General features: G+C 38.6%; 1 protein-coding gene across 8 annotated transcripts in view; it reads left to right on the top strand.

Moving 5' to 3' along the window:
- Positions 1-12,262, top strand: part of PATJ (PATJ crumbs cell polarity complex component) — a 371,435-nt gene that overhangs the window by 205,318 nt on the left and 153,855 nt on the right. For all 8 annotated transcript variants that reach the window (XM_045064632.1, XM_045064627.1, XM_045064628.1 and 5 more), the window contains one exon: positions 10,184-10,380. In XM_045064632.1, the coding sequence (XP_044920567.1) occupies positions 10,184-10,380 (197 nt within the window). The remainder of the gene's footprint in view (positions 1-10,183; positions 10,381-12,262) is intronic.

The raw sequence follows: 12,262 nt of genomic DNA on the forward strand, positions 1-12,262 counted from the left end.
CAGAGCCTCCCCCTCCCCACCGTCCCCCACTGACACTGCGGATCAGTTAGTGCTGACTCAGCTGGGGGAGCCCAGAGGAGCCCGACTACAGCTGCTCAGATTCTGAATTAACAAGCTGGCATGCAGTGTCTTGATTTTTCAAAGATGAGTGTTCACCTCTGCTTTTCCCCTGCAAAGATGAACTTTGTTTTCTTCCTCCCCTTTTGAAAATCTTGCTCACCTTTTATTACAGCTGCAGAGTAGAGACGAGTAGTCATGGAAAGGGCAGGAAATATCTGAGATAGGAGAGGGAGGGAGGCAACCTGAGTGGGTGGGAGCTAGAAGCAGAAAGGCGGAGACTGAGATCCTAAAGTCACCTATTATACAGTGGAAACGTTTCTTATTGTAATCCTGAGGCGTGATCATGGAAGCAGAGATACTCTCAATATTCGATTAGTCTTGTGAAGGATGTATTTAAAGACTGCCTTATAGGGTGTCTGCCTGGCTCAGTCGGTTAAGCATCTGCCTTCACTCAGGTTATGATCCTGGGGTCCTGGGATTGAGTTCTGCATGAGGCTCGTTCCTCAGCAGAAAGCTTATTTCTTGCTCTGCCTGCCATTCACCCAGCATGTGCTTTCTCCCTGCCAACTAAATAAAATCTTTAAAAATAAAAGCTGCCTTAAATTTTGGCATCTGTGAACTTTATGGTCAACTGTCATCACTGTAGAAACAATTTTTGTATTGCATGGAAGATTCATCTGATATTTACAGATCTAAGTGCCCATGAGAATCATCTCAGGACCTTGTTACAAAGAGAACTTTATGCGATTACTAAACTTCACTCCGTGTCATTGGTTCCAGATCTCAGCGGGCAGAGCCCAGTCATGATTCTGTTTTATAGGCTCTAAGGATGTTATTACCTTGCAATTCTAAGCAGACTAGGCCTGGGAATCACTGTCTGAGCTCTTTTGGGGGGATCCTCTTCTTATTTAAAATTCTCCCAGTCTAAGAGATAGTTGTGGTGTGATGAAGAAAGCACAGCACTTGGACTCAGCAGACATGGCCCAAACACTCACCAAATCACCTTTCCTCTCTGTCAGTCTGCTATCGTACAGATGGAGGTGTTTACCAAGGTATAGGGACATGGCAGGCTATGAGATGTTTCTTTCATGTAAGGAGGTACTGTGTGCATTCTAAAGATAGTTTCTTTAACTGAGGGGAGATCTGAATTCTCATTCTTCAGAAATGTTATTGGATGGGGTGCCTGGGTGGCTCAGCCGTTGGGTGTCTGCCTTCAGCTCAGGTCTTGATCTGGTGGTCCTGGGGTTGAGTCCCAGGGCAGGCTCCCTGCCTAGCGGGGAGTCTGTTTCTCCCTCTGCCTCTGGCCCTCCCCCTGCTCATGCTGTCTTTCGGGTCCTTGCTTTCTTGCTCATAAATAAAAAAAAAATTTTTTTAATGTTATTGGAGAAATTGAACATGATTTGGTAGAGAAAGAATTTACCCATATGTTAGCAGACTGTAGTTTCTAGCTGTTAATTAGCTTCATAACCTTATACAGGATTTTCATTTCTTCAGTCTTTTATTTATAAAATAGAATCTGGGGGTGACAGCGGGGAGTTGAGATAAGAGAATGTAGGTTTATGTAGTTTCTTTGTTTTCTCTGAATTAAAGGTCTGATTCTGGGACATGCCACGCCTGTGGTGTTTGCTATAGTTTGTTCATCTCTGATTGCAATTCTCTATTCTTCCCAAATAAACCCATTTTTGCTGGTTAAAAAAAAGTTTAATTTCACACTTTACTAGCACACAATTTTAAAACCACCTCAATGGTGGCTTGAATCCAGACAAACACTGGATTCAGTGGTGGTATTCCTCTGCATCTTGTCCCAGGGCTCCTCAGAACGAGTAACTCTGGGAAGAGAATGTTAGGGACAGTGAGGCTAGCCCCTTCCCCTAGTGATTCCCATTGAGGACTGTGTGCCTACTTCCTTCATGTCATTGTTGGGGTTGGAGGGATGAGCACTGTTTCCTTTCTCAAGGCTCAATTCTCCTCAAGACAGACAAATTTAAAGAAGAAACAGCTTTGGCACTAACTGAGGCTAACTTAAAACTTCAACAAAATTAAATCATGGAAACAAAGTCATGGCTGTATTTTTCACTTCACATTCTTGGGACCCTGTATCCTTAGGCATTTTTAGCTAACATCCACTTTCAGAGTAAGAACCCCATTTTACGAACAAACTGCTGTCTGTGGAGGTTCCGTAGTTGGTCCGAGGAACCAGGGATGTTATAGGCGTGTCCTCTAGGGTTGACTGAATTCTTCTGGCCCTTCAGCGTCTGCTCTTCCTGTTCTGCCACAAGAACATACTGATTCACCATTTGTAGCAGTTAATTTGAGTTGTTCATAACTCAAACATGGAGCCATATTTTACTAATGGAAGGTCCCTCTTGCCATTAATCATTGAGACGTCTAAACATTTGCATATATGGTTATCGGCCATGAAGGTTAATTTTTTTCTCTGAAAGTTGAACAAGTCAGACAAGTTTTGAACCTGGAAGCCTTTTTATATTAATATTACACTGAAGCTTTTCTCAGCGTCTTTATTTTTTTAGGCTTCAGGGGCAGGGAATCACACTAAGTATAATCCTTCATATCATGTTACCATTGTTAGTCTGCTGGGATCCCTCACTAGTTGTTTTTGTTCTCTGTATTCCTGTTTTTTCCCACCCACCATCATTAACAATTCTAATGTGTTAAATATTTCTGACTTTGAGTATGTACTTCCAAAACATGTATTATTTTTTTGTGCAGTAATCTTAATTTGCATAATGGTATTGACCCACTGTTTTCCTCTGTTTGAAAATCTCTGTGTCACTACTTCCAGTTAATTATTTCTGCTTGTGCTGTCCATCCGCCACACTTCCTCTATCCGCTCTCCCACTGACGCATACTCAAATTACTGCCAACTCCCCTGCTGTCTCCAATAACATCCCCTAAAGACCTGTGTAAGAATTTGTTAGGATATTCCCAAGAGCGGAATTGCTGGTTTGTAGAATATGTGTATGCTTCACTGGATTGAGTACTGTCAGATTGCTGTCCAAAAGGCTGTGCGATTCAACACTCCTAGGGCAATGCCAAAGATTCCTGTTGTATCTTCCTCATAGCTTCACTAAGGCTTAGTGATGTAGCTTTCAGATATTTGCCAGTCTAATAGTAAAAACTGGTATCTCACTGTAATTTGCATTTCAATAATTACTGACGGACTTGAGCATTTTTTCCTAAGTCTGTGAGCTTTTTTTTTTTGTTTTTTTTTTTTTTGTTTTTTTTTTAAGATTTCATTTATTTATTTGACAGAGAGATCACAAGTAGGCAGAGAGGCAGGCAGGGAGGAGAGGCATGCTTCCTGCTGAGCAGAGATCCCAATGTGGGGCTTGATCCCAGGACCCTGAGATTATGACCTGAGCCAAAAGCAGAGGCTTAACCACTGAGTCACCCAGGTGCCCCAAGTCTGTTAGCCTTTTGAGCTTTGTATCTTTTGACCAGATTTCTATTGAGGTTGCTAACCTATTTCTGCTTCTCTGTTTATTAATTCCCTGTTTATTTAAAATATGCAAATATTTTTTTCCTGTTGTATTTTTATTTGTCAGTTTAAGTCCAGAAAAAATATCTTCTATTCTAGTTTGCCAACAGTTTGGAGTTTAAAAAAAAATCTTAACTAGATAATGTACCTTCTCAAATGCTTTTCTCTGTCTATTAACAGAATTGTCCAGCCTGCTTTAATTTATCAATGTGATAATTTCCTTGAAAAAATTCCTGATATTTAGCTATCCTTGCATTCCTGGAATATGCCCTTATTTATAATATATTTTTAAGTTGAATCATATAAAATTGCTGTTTCTTAGGTCAGAAAAGGGTCAAATACTAGCTATATCATAGAGATCAAATTAATATTTCAATATGCTTTCAATTTAATTATTTTTAAAAATAATTTTACATCTATGACCCTAAGTTAAATAAGACTATAATTTTCTTTTCTTGATTTGTCTGTATTTTTGGAAGGGGAATCAGGATTATACCAGCCTCAAAATATGAAGTGGATAACCTTCCCCCCACGCTTGTTCTGGAACAGCTTATATAGATGTAATTGATTAAAACTTGAAATCTGACAGAATTCCAGTATAAAACTATCTTGAACTGAGGGGGGAGGGTTGTTATTTTTCTTAAAGGGAATATCCTTGACTACCATTTCAGTTTCTTTAATAATTTCCAGTTTATTGCAGTTTCACATTTATTCTTACACTAAATATGGTACTTTAAATTTTGAGGAATTTATCTGTCTCCTAGATGTTCAGGTGTGCCAGCATTTCATGCCAATCCACTATTTACAATTTTCTTATTTTATAGATAGGTCTGTAGTTGTTTCCCCTTTCTAGTTCAAGAATTTCTCTCATCTAATTTTTTCCCCTGGTCAGTTTTTGCAGTGTCTGTCTTGTTAATGTTTTCAAAGAACTAGGTCTTAGCTTCATTGATCCCTATTGTAGTGTTTTTGTTTTGTGGATTGTTCGGTTTTGATTGATGGTGATGGTTCTGTTTTCATTAATACTTACCCTTGTTTTACTCTTTTCTCTTTTTCCTTTGCATTTGCTAGGTAGCTCTTTTTCTAACTTCTTGGGCTTATTATTATTTAACTTATCTTGTTTTCTGAAAAAATTGCTCCGAACTGTAACTAGCCTTCTAAGTTCTGCTTTAGCTGAATCCTTCAATTTTGACATCTAAGTAACATTTTTATTCAACTGTTAATACTGTATTTTTAAATTTCCTTTATTGTTCCCTTTTAAGTCTTGAACTTTTCACTAACATTAATGTATTTCTAGACACCATGGAGTTTTAAAGTTATTTTTTGTCATTAACTTACAGTTTTTTCATAGTTTTATTGTACTGTCTGAAGACCTAGTCTATATGATACTGATTCTGTAAGAGTTATTGAAAATTCTTTTATGGCCCAACACACAGTCTATTTTTGTAATTTTTCTGTGTATGCCTCCTCAGATGTATGTATTTTCTGTCTGATGTAGCATTGTCTTATATCTGTTACATTGAACTTAAGGATGGTATTAAAGTCTTCAGTATCTTTTTAAAATAATCTTTCTGTTTTATTATTTTCTGAGGAGATATATTAAAATTTTTAGTCTATTTTTTTTTCCTTAGCTGTAGTGGCATTTGCTTATTTATTTATTTTTAAGACTTTATTTATTTGACAGACAGCAAGAGAGGGAACATAGGCAGAGGAAGTGGGAGGAGGAAAAGCAGAATCCCCACTGAGCAGGGAGCCTGATGTGGGGCTCAGTCCCAGAACCCTGGGATCTTGACGTGAGCTGAAGGCAGATGCTTAATGACTGAGCCACCCAGGCACCGCATGTAGTAGCATTTCTTAACTGTCTTACCCTGCACCTCCACCAAACAAAGCAGATGAAAGCATTTAGTGGTCTGGTTGAATCTGGAAAAAGAGATCTTACAATAAGTGTCCCCTCAAGGCCCATCCTTGGGGGGACCCCAGACCACTTCTGCAGAATCCCCAGTTGGAATTTCCATAAACCCTGTACTATAATTTCTTACCACCGACCCACCAACTCAAAGAATTTTCAGTTGATATCTGAGTAGATATCCTTCTCCTTGCTCCACCACCATATATGCTTCTCCACATGCATTCTGCCTACAGGATTTGTCTTTTCATAACAAACTTCTGTACCCTGTTCAAAACCCTTCACAAATTCTGCTGTTTCTGTCAGATCTCTTTTAGAAAACACCAGTTCTTAAAACTGTGAAAGAAGTTAAAGTTCATGCAGTTAATTTAGTAATTATTCCGTGACCAGCCCTTGTGGTGATTGGAACTTCTGTTTGAATAATTGTAATTGTCTAATATTTATGGTATTTGTTTGTTTACCTTATGTTGCTATTGTAAGCATCTTATAATGCATGTCTTATAGGTCTCTATTCATTAAAATACCCACATAGTATCTTATTCTTGGTTGACCAACAAAAACACTTTGAACTTATTTATGTGTTAATATAATTAATAATAATTACTTGTTAATATAATAAGCTTGTTAATATGACATTATTTTTTCCTATCTAGAAGGCATTTTTGTTACATTTTTACTCTATTTTGCTAAATGTGTTCTTTATTATTAATAATATTTATCTGTGAAAGTTAAGATTCCTTTTTTAAAATTCTATTATCACATTATCTATCTCATTAACATATAATGTATTATTTGTTTCAGGGGTACTGGTCTGTGATTGATCAGTCTTATACAATTCACAGTGCTCAGCGTAGAACATACTCTCTCCAGTAGCCATCACCCAGCTACTCCATCCTCTCATTCCCCTCCATTCCACTAACCCACAGTTTGTTTCCTGAGATTAAGAGTCTTTTATGGTTTGTCTCCCTCTCTGGTTTTGTCTTGTTTCATTTTTTCCTGTCTTCACCTATGATCCTCTGCCTTGTTTATCAAATTCCTCATCTCAGTGAGATCATATGATAATTGTCTTTTTCTGATTGACTTAATTCACTCAGCATAATATCCTCTAGTTCCATACATGTTGTTGCAGATGGCAAGATATCATTTTTAGATGGCTGCATAATACTCCATTGTATCTATATACTATATCTTTATTCATTCATCTGTGGAGTTGTGGACATTGCTGCTATAAGCAATGGGGTGCACGTGCCCTTTCGGATCACTACATTTGTATCTTTGGGGTAAATACCTAGCGGTGCAATTGCTGGATTGTAGGGCGGCTCTATTTTCAACTTTTTGAGGAACCTCCGTACTGTTTTCCAGAGTGGCTGCACCAGCTTGCATTCCCACCAACAGTGTATCCTCACCGGCATCTGTAGTTCCTTGACTTGTTAATTTTAGCCATTCTGACTGGTGTGAAGTCGTACCTCACTGCGGTTTTGATTTGTATTTCCTTTTTTTTTTTTTTTTACGATTTTATTTTTTTACTTGACAGAGATCACAACAAGTAGGAGGAGGGGCAGGCAGAGAGAGAGGAGGGGAAGCAGGCTCCCCACCGAGCAGAGAGCCTGATGTGGGGCTCTATCCCAGGACCCTGGGATTATTACCTGAGCCTAAGGCAGAGGCTTTAACCCACTGAGCCACCCAGGTGCCCCCTTGATTTGTATTTCCTGATGCTGAGTGATGTTGAGCACTTTTTCTTGTGTCTGTTGGCCATTTGGATGTCTTCTCTGCAGAAACGTCTGTTCGTATCTTCTGCCCATTTCTTGACTGGATTTTTTCTTCTTTGGATGTTGAGTTTGATACGTTCTTTATAGATTTTGGATACTAGCCCTTTATCTGATATGACTTTTGCAAATATCTTTTCCCCATTCTGTCCATTGTCTTTTGGGTTTGTTGACTGTTTCTTTGCTGTGCAAAAAACTTTTTCTCTTGATGAAGTCCCAATAGTCCATTTTTCCCTTGCTTCCCTTGCCTTTGGCTATGTGCCTAGGAAGAAGTTGCTGCTGCTGAGGTTGGAGAAGTTGCTGCCTATGTGTTGCCCTAGGATTTTGATGGTTTCCTATCTCACATTGAGGTCGTTCATCTATTTTGAGTCTATTTTTGTGTGTGGTATAAGGAAATGGTCCAGTTTCATTCTTCTGCATGTGGCTGTCCCGTTTTCCCAACACCATTTGTTGAAGAGACTGTCTTTTTTCCATTGGACATTCTTTCCTGCTTTGTCGAAGATTAGTTGACCGTAGAGTTGAGCGTACATTTCTGGGCTCTCTATTCTGTTCCATTGCTCTATGTGTTTGTTTTTGTGCTAGTACCATACTTTCTTGATGATTACAGCTTTGTAATAGAGCTTAAAGTCTGGAATTCTGATGCTACCAGCTTGGCTTTTATTTTCCAACATTCCTGTAGCTATTTGGGGTCTTTTCTGGTTCTGTATAAGTTTTAGGATTATTTGTTCTGACACTGTAAAAAAAGTTGATGGCATTTGATAGGGATTGCATTTTGATAGGGATGGTATTTTGATAGGGATTGAATGTTCACAGTACTTATTCTTTCAGTCCCTGAGCATAGAACATTTTTCCATTTCCTTGTGTCTTCCTCAGTTTCTTTCATGAGTGTTCTATAGTTTTCTGAGTACAGATTCTTTGCCTCTTTGGCTAGATTTATTCCTAGTTATCTTATGGTTTTGAGTGCAATTGTAAACGGGATCGACTCCTAAATTTCTCTTTCTTCTGTCTTATTGGTGTATAGAAATGCAACTGATTTCTCTGCATTGATTTTATATCCTGCCACTTTACTGAATTCCTGTATGAGTTCTAGCAGTTTTGGGGTGGAGTCTTTGGGGTTTTCCACATAAAGAATCATATCATCTGCAGAGTAAAAGTTTGACTACTTCTTTGCCGATTCGGGTGGCTTTTATTTCTATTTGTTGTATGATTGCTGAGGCTAGGACTTCTAGTACTATGTTGAACAGTGTTGGTGATAGTGGACATCCCTGCTATGTTCTTCATCTTTGGGGAAAAGCTCTCAGTTTTTCTGCATTGAGAATGATATTTGCTGTGGGTTTTCGTAGATGGCTTTTATGATATTGAGGTGGGTAACCTCTATCCCTACACTTTGAAGAGTTTTGATCAAGAAAGGATGCTATACTTTGTCAAATGCTTTTTCTGCCTCTATTGAGAGTATCATATGGTTCTTGTTCTTTCTTTTATTAATGTGGTGTATCACATTGATTTACAGACATTGAACCGAACTTGCAGCCCAGGAATAGGTTGTGGTGAATAATTCTTTTAATGTACTGTTGGATCCTGTTGGCTAGTATTTTGGTGAGAATTTTTGCATCCATGTTCATCAGGGGTATTAGTAATTCTCCTTTTTGATGGGGTCTTTGTCCAGTTTTGGATCAAGGTAATACTGGCCTCATAAAATGAGTTTGGAAGTTTCCCTTCCATTTCTATTTTTAGAACAGTTTCAGAAGAATAGGTATTGATTCTCCTTTAAATGTTTGGTAGAATTCCCCCTGGGAAGCCGTCTGGCCCTGGGCTCTTGTTTGTTGGGAGATTTTTGTTATTGGTTCAATTTCCTTTCTGGTTCTGGGTCTGTTCAGGTTTTCTCTTTCTTCCTGGTTCACTTTTGGTAGTTCATACATCTTTAGGAATGCATCCATTTCTTCCAGATTATCTAATTTATTGGCATACAGTTGCTCATAATATGTTCTTATAATTGTCTGTCTTTCTTTGGTATTGGTAGTGATCTCTCCTCTTTCATTCACAATTTCATTTTTGGGGGTCTTTTCTCTTTTCTTTTTGATAAATCTGGCCAGGGGTTTATCAATCTTATTAATTCTTTCAAAGAACCAGCACCTAGTTTCATATGATCTCTTCTAAGTTTCATTGATCAGTTCTACTGTCCTTTTGGTTTCTGTTTCATTGATTTCTTCTCTGATCTTTATTATTTCTCTTCTCCTGTTGGGTTTAGTCTTTCTTTGTTGTTCTTTCTCCAACTCCTTTAAGTGCAGGGTTAGGTTGTGTATTTGAGACCTTTCTTGTTTCTTGAGAAAGGTTTGTATTGCTATATACTTTCCTCTTAGGAGTGCCTTTGCTGGATCCCAAGGTTTTGAACAGTTGTGTTTTTATTTTCATTTATTTCTATCATTTTTTAAAATTCTTCTTTAATTTCCTGGTTGACCCATTCATTCTTCAGTAGGATGCTCTTTAGCCTTCATGTATCTGAGTTCTTTCCAACTTTCTTCTTGTGATTGAGTTCGAGTTTCAAAGCATTATGGTCTTATATTATGCAGGACCAAACACTTTCTTGGCACAGAGCTGATGCTCTGTATATATTCTTTGTTTCCCACTCATCCCCTCTGTTTTTGGAGGGAGGTAGGGAGGCTAGGGTTTCTACAACATTGTGTTGACTGTTTTGGGTAAGAAAGGAATGCACAGCATCTCTGGGCTCATGTGAACCTGAACAATCAGAGAACATTTTATTGGTGAACTAAAACTTTTTAAATGGAGATGGAACAATTAACTGTAACCTATGTAAGGTGATGAATGACTCCAACTACTTCATTCTCAAAAAAGGACCATCATGGGTCAGGATGGGGACATGCTGATGCTTTTGTAATGTAGATTTAAGTGCTCTATTTAATTTTTTTATCCCCCCCCCCTTTTTTTTAACAATAGAAAAAATCAGGCAAAGATATGCAGACCTACCTGGAGAATTGCACATTATTGAGCTTGAAAAGGATAAGAATGGACTTGGACTCAGCCTTGCTGGTAATAAGGACCGGTCACGCATGAGCATATTCGTGGTGGGAATTAACCCCGAAGGGCCTGCTGCCCTGGACGGGCGAATGCGTATTGGAGATGAACTGTTGGAGGTAAGGGACACAGATTTGTAATTTCTCTTTTGGTAAGGTGCAGAGGTGAAGGGGACAGTCCGCAGGAAAATGAGGTGATGGTGAAGAATGTTAAAAATTATGTTTTCTTTATTTATTCAAAATCACTTTCCAAAGGAAAAACAGAAATCATACTGTCACTTGGAAATGTTATTTGCTGTTTGAATAAGACCTGATCTTGCAAAATAATTTAGGGACTGTTAAGTTAAAATCTCATGAAGCCTATTAAAAAGAATAGAATTTGTTTTTAACATAAAACTCAAAATGTTCAAAACTAAATTGTGTAGTAACCTATTAGTATTTATCAAATTTTTCTTTAGCTTTAGAATAAACCGTAAATATGGCATTTGTTTTTGTTTTTGTTTAGTCTTTTGGGAAGGTGTTAGAACCAATAGAACTTTGTGAACTGGTTGTCAGGGCTTGGTTACTACCTGTGAAGTTGGTGATGTGGTTTAAGACCCATTGATTCCTTATTTAGGAACAGGATAGAGATTAAGAGAGGCTAAGGAGATGCTGGTCCTTTGCGAATTACTCTCTAGATGATTTCTTTTTTTTTTTTTTTTTAAAGATTTTATTTATTTATTTGACAGAGAGAGATCACAAGTAGGCATAGAGGCAGGCAGAGAGAGAGAGAGGAGGAAGCAGGCTCCCTACTGAGCAGAGAGCCCGATGCGGGACTCGATCCCAGGACCTTGAGATCATGACCTGAGCCGAAGGCAGCGGCTTAACCCACTGAGCCACCCAGGCACCCTCTCTAGATGATTTCATCAGTAATCTTATTTATTCTTATTTTCCTCAGCTTAAAGTCAGGGTTTCTGTTCCGAGTCGATCTCACTTTGATGTTCGTTTGCTGTTCCAGTCCATCATTCAGCCAACATCGTTAGAGTGTCTCTTGGGACTGTACATGGAAAGAAAGAAGAATACATCTAGTCCCTTCTTTCAGAGAGCTCACAGTCTAGAGGAAGGAAACAGAAAAGATTATTGCACTGCAAAATGAAAAATATAATAATCAGAAGGACAGCAGCAGCAACTAATACATACTCAATGTCTGCTACGGCAACCTCTTTTTCTGGTGGGGTCACAAAGGAAACAGTGGTGCTGGGACTTACTCTCAGGCAGTTCAGCTTCTTAGCTTTTGTTCACCAGTGCACTGTACTGCCTCTTGAATAAAATGCTCCAGCCCTTGGACATCTAAAGATCTAGAAATCACAGAGGCACTGAGTATCAGACTGCTGACTTAAAACAAGGGTTTCTGATTTTGCATTTTACAGTCACCCCTAATCTGATTTGCTTAATAATAAATACAGCCCAAACTGGTCAGACACCACTGTGAGACCATTAGTATCACACCTCTCTCCCAAGCCTCAGTACTTTCTCCCCATCTTAAAGATCCACAAAGAAATCACTTCTGGAATCACCTTCCTTGTTCTTTTGTAATGCAGCATCATGAGAAGGACCCACCTTGGGTAGTAGCAGTGACCAGCATAATCATTAAATACGTAAAAATCAAAGGCAGCCCAATACATATTAAGCACTACAATTCATCACTTGAAGTTTGTTTCCTTTGGTTGATGCTTGGAGACTCCTTCGGTGATGAAATTAAAGTGATGGTCATCGAGCTGAAAGTGAAAAATAATTTTACTGAGTTATTACTGGGACTTCACCTAGGTGCTCCCACACTTGTATGTATACACACTGAAGTGTATCCCACACTTCAGTATTCTTAACTGACTGAGCCACCCGGGTGCCCCCCCACACTTCAGTATTCTTAAGAGACCTGTCTGGTAAGTACTCATCATGTCCCCATTTTATGGATTAGAAAACTACGTAAGTCACTTGTCTAATACAGAACTATGTTACTAAG

This window comes from Mustela putorius, unplaced genomic scaffold (genome assembly GCF_011764305.1).
Source record: "Mustela putorius furo isolate JIRA1106 unplaced genomic scaffold, ASM1176430v1.1 tig00003853_pilon_pilon_pilon, whole genome shotgun sequence".
Classification (NCBI taxonomy): domain Eukaryota; kingdom Metazoa; phylum Chordata; class Mammalia; order Carnivora; family Mustelidae; genus Mustela; species Mustela putorius.